The following is a 14,853-nucleotide window of genomic DNA, read 5'->3' as shown; positions in this document are numbered from 1 at the left end:
CTCCCAGGAGAGCCCCTAATGAAAAAGTCAGATGAGCTACTTTCATTCTGTTGGAAGTAGCCAAAGCAATTTCAGGAAGAGGAAGGTGGGGGCCTGCTGCAGTTTGCCAGAACAATCTGAAACATTCAACTCACGTCTTTGCAGCAGCGATATCTCCCTGACAGCCCTTAAAATCCAGAGGGGGGGGAAGCTGGGAAGTGGCAGCACATGGTTTCCATGCAGTCTCTCAGCCAAGCCTGCAGGTATATTAACTGGTGGTTTTCTCCTTTGAAAAGCAGGCAAAGGGGACAGACAAAAATCCTAGAAAGCAGTCTGCTCTACTGAAAATTAAGCAGTTCATTGCTACACATTTTCTTTTGAACTCTGTTTAAGCCACAAAAAATAGGAAGGAGAGAGACCAGAGAAAACCCCCTTTTTTCCCAAAGCTTGGCTGCAACAGGGATGAATGGCAGATCTGGGAAAGATGGTACAGAACTGAAACAGAGACAGCTGTCTTCCTACAAGGTCAAGAGGGACGTACCTAAAAGTGACTGTAGGAGGTTAGGAAAACCAAACCAAATTGCACTGTCATTTAACCACCAAATTCCCAGTAGGGTATGTCAAGCACTCTGATTCTTCTTACTATTTGCTTATGTAGTATACAGCTGAACGGTTTCTCTTCCATGTGCTTCCACCCCGCTGGCGTTCCCGGCCTATGCGAGCGGCTTACAATGGAGCAGCAGGGTGTGGGCACCAAAGATTAGGCAGGGGACCGATAACTGGTGAGCCTGCTTCTATTCCTGGCCATGGTACTGACTCACGGAGAGACTTTGGACACTCAATTCATCCTGGCATCTGCTTCCCCAGAGGTATCGTGGGGACAATGCTGTGCACCCGCTCCACGGCAGCCTGGTCTGTAGTGCTGCGCAGGATAAAACAAAAAGCAAACAGAACAAAGCAAAGCAAACCACCCAAACAAAATCAGCTGGGGTCAAATTCAGTGTTCTGTTCAGCCTGAAACAAAAGTTATTTTCGCTCATTTAATTTAAATCATTTTTATTTCTTTCCTTTTAACAAAAAAAGAAAGAAAAAAAAAGAAAAAAACCACAATGATCACTTGCAAGCTGAACACAGAATAAGTGTTTTTACTTAGGGGGTGAATTTCATCCTCTTTTCCCCCATATCACTTGACCAGTCCATACTTGCATTAATGAGTTTCAGATCTACATTACAAAACATTCACCTGGCTCAACTTGCAGGGCTCTGTTTCCATTAAGTACCGTACAAACATCAGATGAAAGATTCTGAAGTGCAAATTAATTTTGCTTTTGGAAAACAGAAAAAGTAAATTGAGAACGAGTGGCCTCTCTGTGAATAGTTTTAATGAAGCCCCATGTCCAGCAAAGTACATAAGGTTGAGACTAAATGCCTCACTGGGCCACTGTATGGTATTTTAATGAAGTGCTCAATGTGAAAAGATGTTTTTGAAACCCAGTCTAGATGGTAGTGGGGAAGGTGTGTAAACAGCATTTCAGTCAGAGGTCACCGAAAGTAAGGCGAAGTTTCTCTGCAAATATAGGAAGCCTTTCTGTGTGCTGCCCTCTATATTTGGGTGCTTCTCTGGGTGACAAGTGCGCAACTCCCTAACAACATCTGCAATGTATTTAGAGGTAGAAGGGTTTCCTGCAAAAGGGGCAATGCCAGGGAGCCAATGTCCCAGTCCTTTTCTGTATTATTTGCTCCTAATGCCACAGACTAACCATTACACAAGGAAGTAAGGTGAGATTTACATAATGCTGATCAATTTGAAACTTACAGTAAGCAGAACTGCTTTTTGATTGCATTTCACAATGCAGTAGCAGCGAAGTCTTTAGTTATTCAGGTCATCTCTCACACCAGCAAGCGTGCCTCTGCAAAGAGGGCTGGGGATACGATCACACTTTAAGCCAGAGAGGACAAAAACCCATTTATTTCAATATATTTAAAGCCATCTGAACATTGCACATTGCAAAAGCAGCCAGAGACGAGAAAGCTTTTAAGGTTTGTTTGGCTTCTGCTTGAGGAAACTCAGCATGGGGAGGGCAACGGCCAAGGGATGGGAGGCAGAGGCTGGAAGTAAGCAGGCAGATCTCTGGGGAACGGGTGGGAAGCGGAGACTGGAATGGCGACGGATACTTCAGGTCGGGAGTGGAGTGTACTTAGTGCTCTCCTCTTGCAGCTCAGCACCAGTATAGCAGACAGGACTGCTGGGTCGGGGCAAGGCTCCACAGGGAGGCGTTCGGTGAGCCCAAGGCGAGGGTAGCAGAGGGCACTGGAGGTTGGCACAGCCACAGAGCTTCAAGGAGAAGGGAGGGCTCTGCTGCACTTACTGGGTGAGGCAAGGTGTGTTGCAGGGTGCCGTGCAGAGGCAGCTTGCTTCTTTACAGCTGTTGTAGTGCCATTAGTCCAAAGCCTGCTAGAGCTCTCCACTCCCAACACCTTTTTTTTTGCATGCTTAAGAACAGCTATACACATGCAAATGTATCTGGGTTGATGAAACCCGTGTTTTAGATGCATAGTTCAGGGTGCAAGCAGAAATATACATGGATTCTGGCAGTGCTTACCGATGGATTTGTACCCCAAACCTTTCCCCACACCTACCCATGAGCAAAGATACACAGGAGTTTGTGCATAAGCCACCACGCTGCTTAGTAAGTAAACATGAAAGAGAAAGCAAAGCAGGGCTTGGAGGAGGAAGAGAATTATCTAAGAAATACACCAGTAGGTGTAGAATAGATAATCACTGGCTTTAGGTTAAAAACTCCTCATCATGCTAATGCAGAGAGCCTTTCTGCAGGCGAGACTGCTGCAGTTGCCCACTGAGCCAACTACCTCGTTACTGCCCAACTAAACCCAAACGGCCAGTAGCTAGCATGGAAGAGGTGACTGAACAGACTCGAATGTTTCAAGCACTGATGGAGGCAACTGCTGCAGATAGGATCTAGCTGAGAAGTGAGCCAAGTGAACAAGAATGCTTCCTTCAGCTGTCTTCACGGGCACAGTACGTAAGATGGCCACTGTGCCCCCTGTGCATAGGGTGGGAGAGTTTTCGGTTGAGGAATATCCCCCACCACATCCTACATCCCAAATCCGAGGCGTGCTGGGGCCATTGCCAGCAGCCTTAAAAGCACAAAGAGGCTGCTTTCAAAACTACGGAAGGGGGGTGACACTTATAGGACGACTCTTACAGGATGACACCTACCACCATTTCAGTCGACGCAGGGGAAACAAGACAGAAAGAGAGACTTAAAAATTGTTTCAATTTCTGAGTGCCATGCCCGTAATTACCTATTACCCCACGCTAACTGCATTGTAACGCACTCTGAAAGAAATGACGGGGAGGCATTTTTAGCCAGCCCCTCAAGTTTTAAGAAAATAATTGCTTAAACCTCATAAATACTAATTATTTCAATTGATGAATCATTTTGACTCATTCTAGGTTTCAAGTAATATTTAATAGTGCCATGCAGTAAAGTAATTGCGGAATTAGGAATTCATTTGTCACTCATGTGTGTTCTTATTTTAATTAGATCAAGTTAAAATTATTATTTCTTTTTTAGAAGTATAATTTAAATGACATTCAACGTGTTCATCATTTCACCAAGAAAAATCAAATTTTCAAAGATCATAATCAAACTTACTTTGTCCCCCACACTCTTTCAAACAAACACAAACACAAACACACAAGCTTACTGTCCCTCTCCCCAGGTGTGTGAAGCTTTGTTCTTTCAACTCAGAAAACATAACACTTGAGCAACCTTTCACACAGAACTTGAGCCGTTTTTTCTGAGTGAAAATTACACATTTGAGCTCAGTCCAAACATGCAGAACAAAGGATTTGAGACTGCAAAGAAAACTGTCTGAGACCATGAAAAATGTGCTTCTGTCTCCGGGGAATTATGCAAAATTATTTTTATGATCAGAAATAATTTAGTGGTGGGAAATGAGATGCTAGTTACATGGAAATGCAACATTAGTGCCAATAATTTGTCCTGTGAATTGCCCGTACACCCACAGATCTCCGAACACTTGCTCAGTGATACATTGCATAACGCAGCAGTCACACGGGGCTGGAAGCCCTGCTTCCACTTTACAGATGAGGATGTGTTTTTGAGAGTCTGAAAAACTGTCCTGCCCGCTCCCTTCTTCATCTTCTCCATCACAAAAAGACAACCCCTCGCCCTGTCTGCAAGGCTAAAGGAGTGAGGAGTTCATTTCTGGAGCCTGGTAGGACATCACCTGCAGGCAGAGTGGGGAACAACTCAACCAAAGGGGATCAAACCCACAAAACAGAACGCAACAGCAAAACCAAACAAATCCTGCCATTTCTTTGTTGTTTCTGTGGTGTGTTTCTTTAAGTGAAATACTAATCAGGACCTAATCCAGGTTCTCTAAAGCAGCGAATGTTTTACTATAGAATGGGAGTTAGGATATGGCTGAACCAGCTACAGTCAATGCTCCTTTCATCTGGTGGAGAAGGAAATGCTGATGTATTTCCAGGCACCGATGAGGTCAGAAGCTCTTTCAGAGTCTGAGCTGGCAGCCATGAGAAATGGAAAGCGAGGATCCCGCCGAGACATGGGATCAGAGTGGTCAGTCCTCTTGCAAGAGTAGCGGGCTGGGAGGGGAAAAAATAGGAAAAAAAAAAAAAGAGGGAAAGGGCACAAGATTGATGAGGTGGGCAGCAGCTCCTGTTTATATATCTGGGGCCTCCTTGACAGCAGAAAAAATAAGTTAGCCCAAAAAATAGAAATCTAATCTGCATTCACTTCCCAACTTGTCAAAAGCCCTCAGCATAAAGCAGCTCACAGAGGTGTTCCACAGAGGGACCCCAACCAATAAATCTGTTTGATTTCCTGTTATGAGAAGTAGACAAAGAGATATGGCCAGGGATGGGCAGAGCTGTCTGCACAAGGGAAGAGCCTGTGCTTTCACCCCAATCTCAAACCCACCCTCTCTGAGGTTATGAAAAGTTCAGTTCACTTTGGGGATTTTTTAACATTATTTCTCATTTTCGCATGTTCCCGTGGGAGCTGGAAGTAGATGGGACAAAGCATTGCTTTCCTGCTGGCAACAAGCAGCCCTGCAAGTGTCACACATAAGTTGGCTCTTGTGAGATTTCCAGCCCCAGGGTGTGATCTTGCGGTCCCTCCAGATGCGAATAACGCAGTGACATTTTTGATGGTTTTGCTGTTTCTCTGGCGAGGATGTCTTGGCATTATTCTACAAGGGGTTTCTCCCTGCCACTTCTTCCGTGCCGCCTTCTCGCCCTCATCCAGTGTGTGCTACATGTAAACAGAAAAGGAAAGCAAAGTTTTCAGATCAAAAGGACTCCTTTGCACAGACCCTGCGGAGAACCGTGCACAATGATAACAGCGCTGCAGAGCAGCAGTTGTTTGATGAAGTTCCTCTCAGGAGGTGACATCAGAAGTTGAATGCTATTTTGTCCACGGTACATACACTAACAGCCTGATCCTGCAGTCCCCAATCAATAGATGTTCATGGCACACCATTTCTAGAAGTGTAGCAGGTCCACGATGGCACTTCAAAGCAATTAGGATGAATGAGGCAGTGTCCTGATGCATTTTCTGAACCATCCGAACTGGTGCCCGTGTTCCTGTGTGCGTGTACTTGCAGTATTGCCGGTAATTGCCCTACAACTTCAGCCTCACTAAATCATCACTGTTAGTGGTGACAGCAAAGGGTTTCAAAACCGATGGAAGCAGGACCACAACCACGGATGTAAACTTGCTCTTTTGGGTTTATTTTGTTGATGTTGTATTGTTTTTTCTTCAGAGAGACCCAAGATCTACGAAAAGGAAACTGATTTCGATAAGATTGAGCGGGTAGAATTAAGAAGCAAACACAAAATCCAGTGCACTGTAAGCGGAAATCCTGACCCAAAGATCGAGTGGAAGTGGCAGCCCTGCAGCCTCACAGACACCCTGTAAGTGCCCATTCGGGGAGCTCTCGCCTAAAGGTGAACATAATGCCAAACAGCCTGGTGCTTTCAAGTCAGCTTTGCTTTTCAGTCCATCTTATTTCTTTTAATTAAAAATCACAAGCAGTGATTCCTCACCCAAAGATTGCAGGGTTATGAGCCCAACAGATTTCTATTGCTTATGATCTTTTTGCAGTTACAAGCACCTTCTACAATATCCAAATAATCAAATAAGTTTAAAGTGACTAAAGATCAGACTTGAATGTTCTTTAAGTCAACTAGCAATGTCCCTCTGACTTACCACCATCTCCCCTTGCACCTCTTGGGTACAGCCTATACAGAGAGTTTTTCTGTGTAGAGGTAACACACGTCTTTTGCCTCTAAGAGCTATCGTCAGACAAACCTGCCAAAGACTTGGGTTCCTTTAGTTGCCATATGGACTTTTTGCCGCTTAAGAGCGCATGCTAATCGTTGTCTCCCGTGGAAGCACCTGCACTGCCCAAGGTGCCGAAGGTAACCAGGCCTTCACGCCGTACTGAGGGCCCTTTGCTGGGGGTCTGGAAGTGGCCTCAAGTGTCAAGAAACAGAAGGAAGTCACTGGGTCAAAACTGTCAGAAAGGAAGGAGGCAAGTTAAAATAAAAGATGCCGTTTTTGAGATTCACCTCATACAAATAGACACTTTCTTTCCTCTTGCTATGTAAGCAGGGTGACCTGCGGGGAGAGGTCTTGGCTCAGCTCTGAGCGGGAAGCACCAGGGGCCACAGAGGAGCCAGGTGTAACCATTCTGACTGCACCTCAACTCTGCTCTGCAACGAGAGCGGTGAGGGCAGGTTTTCCATCCATAAAAAAAAAAAAAGAAGGCAGATCTAGGAAGTGAGAGAGAAAACTGATGGATGGTTTCTTATTTTCTCACTGTTTCAATGCTTTTCTGAATGCTGCGAATGACAGATCATCAGACAGGGAAAAGCCACAAAGAGAAGCTCCTTTCCCAGGCTCCCTACAGCAGCAGTTGCAAAAAGGTTAGGTGATGTTGTCTCAGGTTGGGTCAAAGAAGGGACCCGATGTCCTTCCACAAGGGACGTAGCCTGTTACCTTGTTTAGCACTTGGCCAGGAGTTACATTGCACCTTTGGGAATTACATGGCAGAGATTTGGAGGCTTAGGTAGGGTGGCTGGCATCAAGGCACACAAGCTGAAGCTGCTTCTTCGGAGGTGTTCGACCAGAGCAGGGCGGAAATACCATAAGGAAACATTGTGCAGTCACAGGAAAGCCACAGAGATGACATGAAATCTTTTCCAGACCTTTCTGTCCAGGGAGAGAAAAGTGCTCATGAATACTTAATTATGCCAGTTTCGAACCAGGGACCTGGTAGCAAAAGACCTCGTATAACCCTTGTTCCAGCTCTCTGACTCTGATCTTATCAATTTAAATACAATTGCAGAGTGGCGTCTACCTCTTCTGGCCCCCGGGGCAGCCTTATCTTTTTCCAGCAGAAGCTGTAGGAGGATTCCTGTGGGAAATGACACAGCCCCCATTTCCTCCTGTTGTCTCACTTCCTCTCTCTCTCTCTTTCTCTCCCCCCTCCTCACTGGTGCACTTTGAATCCCCAAACTCGATCATTGTTCCTTAGAGCTGTGATGTGATTTGCTTCCGTTGAGTTTTTTCCCTTCGTCCTCAAGACGGCATTGTGCCCTGCAGGAAGTCTCACAGAGCATCTTCTAATTAGGCTGTTCGGAGAGCTATAAACCCTCCCTTAGCCCAGGGTGTTGATCATGTGTCTTATGCGTATTTGGCTAAGGCATGGCTGGTTTACAGACTCGTTTTCAGCAGTATCAGCCCTTGCTCATCACCTAAAGAAGTCTATATGCATTTTCCCTCCCACAATCGTAATTTGCTACTGTGGGCTCCAAGGCTGCTGGGACTGGCCGTGGGCAGAGGAGGTGATAAGGACACTTCTTTCTGCCGCACATCGTGATGACTTGCACAATGTCCAACTGCAGCTAGGTGTGGAACTGAACTGACTTCACCAGCTTGCTGTCACAGGGTCACAGGGCCCCAACACCTACCCTGGACTGGAGCTGCACTGGAAATTTGAAAATAAGAAATTTCCTGGAGTGGCACAGCTGGCAGTGCCCTTAGCCAGCATCCCTGGAGCTCCAGCCTGCCAAAGCCTTTGTGCTCCAAAGCTAGAGAAGGCTTGCGGATCTGCTCAGTTATTTAAAGGGTTGGTGTTAAAGAAGACAGAAAAGCCCTTTACCTTGGGTGGTGCAGTTACAGCTTGCAGCATGACATGTGCAGCATGCCATACACTGCTCTTCACCCGTAACTCAAAAATTAAGATTGAGAACTAACAGAGATATAGCTGTCTTTTGGTGAATATGCAATATTAAAGGAGCCTTCTGGTATTGCTAGCCCACTATTTATCCGTCCCACTCCCTCAGCCTGCATTTTATGTCAGAAGGCTCAGCAGACAGACAGCCATACTCAGTAACACCCATCCCCGCACACTGTTCTGAATGACTGGCATTTTGAAGTTTGAAATGCACTGCAGGTGCTCAGAAGAACACTTAAAGAGCCATAGCTGCATTGAGCTGCAGTATCACTCTTATTAGCCAGATTAAACGAACATGATATTATTAGGTGTCCAGTATTTTCTTTTTTTCAGTCTTCAGAATGTCTGGGGACTATCCTGGCTGCTCGTGCATTGATCTTTGGCCACCTTTGTGGAGGTGGCTCCTAAATACCTTTAAAATGCTGTGATGGAGGAATACAGCGGTTTTAGAAAGAGGTAATGATCTCTATCAGCAAGAGCTTTTAGAATTTTTTAAGACCTAAGACTGTAATGTAAGAATGACATTCGCTCATTTAATCGTGCCTCCTTGGGTTATCTGCAGTGAGCTGGGTTCTTGAACATCACCTCTGCTTTTCCACCTCCAGGTGCAACCCTGATGGGCAAAAAATTCTGGTTCAGGAGAACATGATCATAGGCAACAAGATCAAGAGCATTGAAAATATGACCATGAAGCACGGGGATAAAAGGAAGGTATGTGTCTGATGGAAAGCTGAGCACTGATGTCACGGAATAGCAGTGGGCTTTACGGAGGGGATGCTGCACTCACACAGAGCGCTCTCCCCATAGTTCCCAAGCTGCTGCTGGCTGTTAGCATGCTTGAAATTCCACAGTCCTGGGATCATTTTCAGATCTCTGCTGTTTATAAATGCTGGGATTCTGGCAATGATGTCACTTACCCTGTTTAAAACTCTCCAAAGACTTCTGGGTCAAAAACCTCTCTGTCTCCCTCAGCCTTGAGGAAGTGTAGGACTGCTTCAGTGCAAGAGGGGTCCTGTGAAGTGCACCCAGCTGATAAGGGCATCAAGTTCATTAAAATGCTCTGCTCTTAGCACTTTGTGCTACCCAACCTTGCCTACTCTCCCAGTAGCAGGACTTAAACGACTGTGTAATTTAAGAGGCCTACCACAGCCAGAGATAGCTGGGCTGAATTTCAGTGTCTGAACGCCTGCAGCACCTGCCTGTTTCAGCTGGAGGTGTGGACGGTTCCTTTCCCATTCAGGTCCCCAACCATGTTACCGAGCTGAGGAGGGTAGCAAGACCTCCTTCCTTCTCCACCTCCCTACCTGCTTCTCCTTCCAAACAGATCGTGCTGGAGCATGCTTCCTGCATGAACTACAAAGATCCCAGCCATGAATTATCTGTTAAATGCCTCGGGGACCTGTGGTGACACGGGGTGATGCTGTGTGACACCGTTTACACACATCCATGCTAACCCTTGAGAAAATGCCACAAGCTTTTCTGCTCTAGATTCACAGACTCTTGCCTATGCCTTGCAGAAGGTGCTGTGGTCCTGCTCAGAGAGCTGATTTACCCCTGATGGACTTACAGACGTTGGTGGCTGTAGGATTGGTTTTGCAGCTACACGTGTTTTGAGGTGGGCGATTCAGATTAGCGCTGACACCTGCAAGGTGCTGAGTGCTGCAGTTCGGATCCTGGTGTACCTTTAAGCATGTGATAATTCTTGGGGTACTCACATGCTTATAGTTAAGCGCAAAGCTAAAGTGCTTTTCTGGACTGGGTCCAGACTAAATCAGCATCTGGCAGGATCAGTGCCTAAGCCATCTGCTCTTTCTCATGGAGACTTTCCAGTTCTAAACATAATCTAAAACAGAGCTCTGAAACATGGAGGTTGGGCTGGGAAGAAGAAAGTGGGTGTTCACATTTCACTCCTGAGTTGTCCCTTTGCTGGAAGATACCTAGAAATCAGATTTACTTAGATACTATAGTGTCCCATAAGGTCTGTCTTTAATGTATTCTCTAAGATTTTTGGATCTTAGGTAAAAACAACTATCTACAGAGTTCCAATTGCAAAAACTGGAGGTCGGCGACATGTACCTACACATTTTCTTCCTTTTCTAAACCTTCCTGTTTGCTGCATGGCCAGACAAGAGTTTTGTGGTTTTTGTGGCTCCTGTTACTCTCCATATATACAGCCTGACAAAATATATGATCTAAGAGCTTACTTTTTGTCTGATGATCAGTCTTAAATTTATGTTAGTCCCCACATGAAAGGGAAGAGTTTCACCATTGCTGTGACTCAAAAACTATCTGTTGGTTGCTGGATTGTCCCACATCCTGGGATAGCAAGACACCTCAACCAAAATTAAAAACATTTTTCTTTCTTTATTTTATGCTTATGTCTATGTATGCCCCTCCCAGTTCTTCTTTTCCCAACTTTGCTAAGGTAAATACATAACAGGGTGAAATTTGTATTTGATCCCAGGCTTAAAGATGGCATTTGGCTGCAGTCTCTTTGAGTGAGGTGCTTTAGGAGTGCTACAGAGCTCCTGAATTCAGTGCAGCACTCCAAATGCATCCTTGCTCCATATTGGTGCATGATTAGGTACTTCACAGCTTTCCCCTATCCCCTGATTTCCCCAGAAAGAATAAAAGCAGGCACAGCAATCCAAGGAGAAATAGTGCTCCGCTGCCCCAGGGGACACCCCAGCACCTCTGCACAGGTGGCTCCTGACATCACCCATGTGCCCGAGTGTCCTGTCTGCCAGTGCTGGGCGAGGGGAGGTACCACTGGGGTAGATGCTCAGTGGGAATGGGGGCCATGAGGGAACCTCGGTTCAAGGACCCCAAGGTCCTCCAAAGGACTCCTTGTGTTCCCTAAGAGCTTTGCTGCTGCTTACACCTCAAGGACCACAAACAGCCCTGAGGCTGCTAGTCCGCATCGCACAGCCACCTCTGCCCTTTCCTTAGACTCTGGGCATCCTGAAATATTCCGTTTTTAGACATGTTCAAAAGCTCAGCCCACACCCTTCAACTTAAGCTTTTACATATTTCGTTATTAAAGTTTCATAACAATGCTTCTTTACAAGTTACATAATTTTACGATTTATAACATATTCATTATTTTCATCTCCTGCTGATCCAATGGTTGAAAACACATTCTGAGGTGTTTCCTAATAATTTTTATGTCCTGATTAAGATTTATTCAAAGTAATAAAACTAGACTTTATGAATCTCAGATTTCGGCACTTTGTCTCCCCACTTGCATTAGCAGACAATTCCTCTCCTTCCCTCTTTCTGAAGTCCAAGGTTATCTGTGTTAAGTGAAGCCTTTGGATAATAGAATATAATTCAAAAAAGATACTGATGAAATCCCATAGCCTTCAGACTTTTCCTTGCTTTTTATCAGTTTTTATTCCCACCAGAAAATAAATAGACAGGAAACAACCCAATCTGTTCCCACTATGCCCTAGCAAGTAATTCATCTGCATTGACTAGCCACATGAAATAATAAAGACGTTGGAGTCTGACTGAGCGTGGCTTTTATTGGCAGTGTTATGAAGCTGGGATTAGCTGAGATTGGTTATTTTTCCTGTGTGATTTGAGTCTGTCCGATAATAGCTGGAGTCTCAGAGCAGAAGGTGGAATTTACCTAGTCTCTAGGATTTCAGCCATAGCTCAGTGTCCCTGCAGGTTGCCCTCAAAGAACTGGAGCGACACGTTTGTTCACAGACATTTGAAAAAATGCATAAACTTTTTAGAGCTGCTAAGAATATGGGAATGAATCCAGAAATTCCCAGATCCAGAATCTTGCTTAAAAACAAGCTTGCAGAGGCAGCAAGCAAGGATTTTTCCAGTAGCGCAGGCTCACACTGAGATCTTTAGGCATCTGTTTGATGAAAGTGGCATGTACGATTGAGATCTCGTCATCTTTGCCATAGTGATTATTCCATTATTATTCCAAGATAAAGAGATGAATTCACCCCCTCCTGTCATCCTAAAGGCTGTCTCATTCCCAAAGGAAAGCATGCGGTTATCACTAACAGTATGAAGTAGTTCATAGAAATTTTGGTCAAATAGCTGGTTGCAGCAATGACATAGTGCCAGCTTCATTTGCCTGGCAGTTTTAAGTCAACACCAAAGTTTTCACTCTGTGATTTAAACTGCTATGTAGCTACCTTTGAAGACTGCTTTTTAATGCCAGGTGAAACACCCTTGTTTGCATGAATTGCTTGGATTTCCTCTTCATGTTGCAAGGCACTAGCTTGCTATTTTATTTTCTTTCCTGTTAGTAAACTGGTCTTACTGGTTGAGCTTGGGAGAAAAGAAGAAAAGAACAGTAAGATCTCTACAGAATTCAGCCCTCCTTGCAGGTTTCTTTCCATCTCTCTTTCCTCTCCCTCATGTATATAGGAGAGCGTGGCCTGGCCATGTGCATGTTTTTGCAGTGAAACCCATGAATCAATTTTGCTGGGGAAGTTGATAACCACTCCAGACAGTGACCCCAAAATGCCAGGCTTAAGCCTCGCGGAGGAACAAAAGGATGATATTAGAGCAGTGGGGTGGGTTTGGTGATGAGCATGTGAACAGCTCAGCAGTGCTGTTTAAATGTCACCCTGCGTGGGTGCTGGTTTTGGTGAGCTCCCACAAACTTGCCACGTTAAGTCTCTGGCAGGGGAAGGTGAGCTGCCTCTGGGGTTTGAACGAAGCACCCCAAATGTGGGAGACTCGCCTAGATGTTTCAGGCACTGCCCTAGCACAGCAGCACACGGTCCCGAATGTCCTGGGCAAGTCTTCTGGGGAAGCCTGGCTGGCAGCAGGGACAGCAGAGAGGGCCCTCTGTCCTCCCCAGCCTCTGCGATTCGTTACTGCCATGACTTGGGTGCGAGGGGAAGGCACGGGGTGGTCATTGCTCGTGGCTGGCCAGCACCTGCACGTCTACCCTGAGAGCCCTCAGTCCATCCCTACTAGAAATGCGCACCAGTAACTTAAGAGGAACCTCAGACCTCTGGTTTCCCTAGGTTTTCTGCCCCATTCAGCACCTCTCCCATCACACAGCACTACCCTCGGCTCTGCCGTACTCTGAGGGAGGTAACTGTTCGCCTTCTGCAGGGAGAGAAACTCCCACTGCCAGAGAGAAGAGCAAACCCTGCAAGCTCTCATTCAACTGACAGACTGCTCTTATCACTTGTCCTCAGTCCATCCTTTAGCATGTTTTGAATGGATGAATAAAATCATGGATCGGAATTGTCAGGCTATAAAAATAAGTGCTATTCTCTGCCATTCAAGTAGATGGATTGGGAGCTAGTTGAATATTTCCTTGCAGGGTCTCTAGTCAAGTTCCTATTAATTTCATCTCCCTCTAGCCACCTCCACCCCAGCTCTGCCAGAGTTAGACAGCTGAGAAGTTTTCCACCCACTCTTTTACTCCTCATCCTCGCCCACATACAGCTAACGAAGTGAAAGAGAGAATTGTTAACGAGAGCTGTTGGAGGGAGGGATTAGACAAAGAAAAGAGAAAGCAAGGAATATCAAGATAGATTAATTCATGCTGGCTCCAGCTTGAAAAAAAGGCCTTGCTGCCCTGTCCTTACTACAAGATGTCTTAAAACACTCATGGTACGGGGCTGTGGAATGTTATTTGGCTGCTTCTAAAGTGGCTTGTTTTTATCAGTTCAGGAACATTACAGTGCAAGGCATATGGACTTCATTGAACTCCTCCGTTACGTGTTCTCTCAGCAGCAATGTCTATTTACTTGCCATTGCTATTCTTCACAGATCAGTCGTTTTATTTCTTTTCTTACTGAGTTTTAAATTTGGTTTGTTCTTTTACAGTAATTATTTATTAGCTAATAAGCCCTTCCTTGGGCTTGCAGTATTGGGTGGCCTTTAGGTTAAGTAATAGGAAATGGAGCCCTTTACTTCCAAATTCAACACAGGCAATCAAAACTGGTTATTGTCTGAAGGATGTTTGGAGTTTGGCATGCAGTGAGCTCACAGGATCTCAGGCCAGCTCCCACTAGGAAGATGTCTAGACATTACATGCCAATAAGTTGTTATTAATTCCATTGGTTCCAGCGCAGCCTGCACAGAAGCAAAGGAGGAACAGCCCCAAAGCTCGTGCTGCCATCTGGGGCTGGAGTGCACTGGCAAGGGTTAAAGTGTTGGTTAGGCTGAACTGCTCTCGACTGGGATATTGGGTGGAAGGCAAACTTAGAAGTGCTAACTTCCAGGCTGTCAGCAGTTCAGGAATTGTAGTTCCACTGAAGAGATGCAATGTTTTGATATAATTGCAGATTTCCCACCAGTGCCACTGTTGCACCTTACCAGCAAGCCCTGGGCTGTCTGGGAGCAGGGCTGTCCGAGGGGAACGGCTCAGGAACGGCTCTGCAGTGAGCCCTGCTTTGAGGAGGGATGGGAGCCCACCGGGGGTCCCAAGCAGCTACACTCTTTCTGTGAGTGCTGCAGCAAATGCCAATGTGTTGCAAACTTTGCTATCCTGGCTTTGAATCCAGGAATGAAAAGCACTTTGCCAGCTGCATGGACTAAGCACATGAAGTAGGTTAACTCCTCAGATTTTTT

The 14,853-nt window shown here is 45.6% G+C and overlaps 2 protein-coding genes across 8 annotated transcripts in view; one reads left to right on the top strand and one right to left on the bottom strand.

Annotated features, from left to right (window-relative positions):
• Positions 1–14,853, bottom strand: part of LOC310880783 (uncharacterized protein) — a 302,960-nt gene that overhangs the window by 137,416 nt on the left and 150,691 nt on the right. The gene's annotated exons all lie outside the window — the stretch shown is intronic.
• LOC310880776 (vascular endothelial growth factor receptor kdr-like) overlaps positions 1–14,853 on the top strand; it is a 137,059-nt gene that overhangs the window by 69,960 nt on the left and 52,246 nt on the right. For all 3 annotated transcript variants that reach the window (XM_083797100.1, XM_083797098.1, XM_083797099.1), the window contains exons 10-11: positions 5,815–5,965; positions 8,898–9,003. In XM_083797100.1, the coding sequence (XP_083653226.1) occupies positions 5,815–5,965; positions 8,898–9,003 (257 nt within the window). The remainder of the gene's footprint in view (positions 1–5,814; positions 5,966–8,897; positions 9,004–14,853) is intronic.

The sequence above is a fragment of the Anser anser genome (genome assembly GCF_964211835.1).
Source record: "Anser anser genome assembly, chromosome: 13".
Lineage (NCBI taxonomy): Eukaryota > Metazoa > Chordata > Aves > Anseriformes > Anatidae > Anser > Anser anser.
This window is presented reverse-complemented; position numbering and strand designations above follow the sequence as displayed.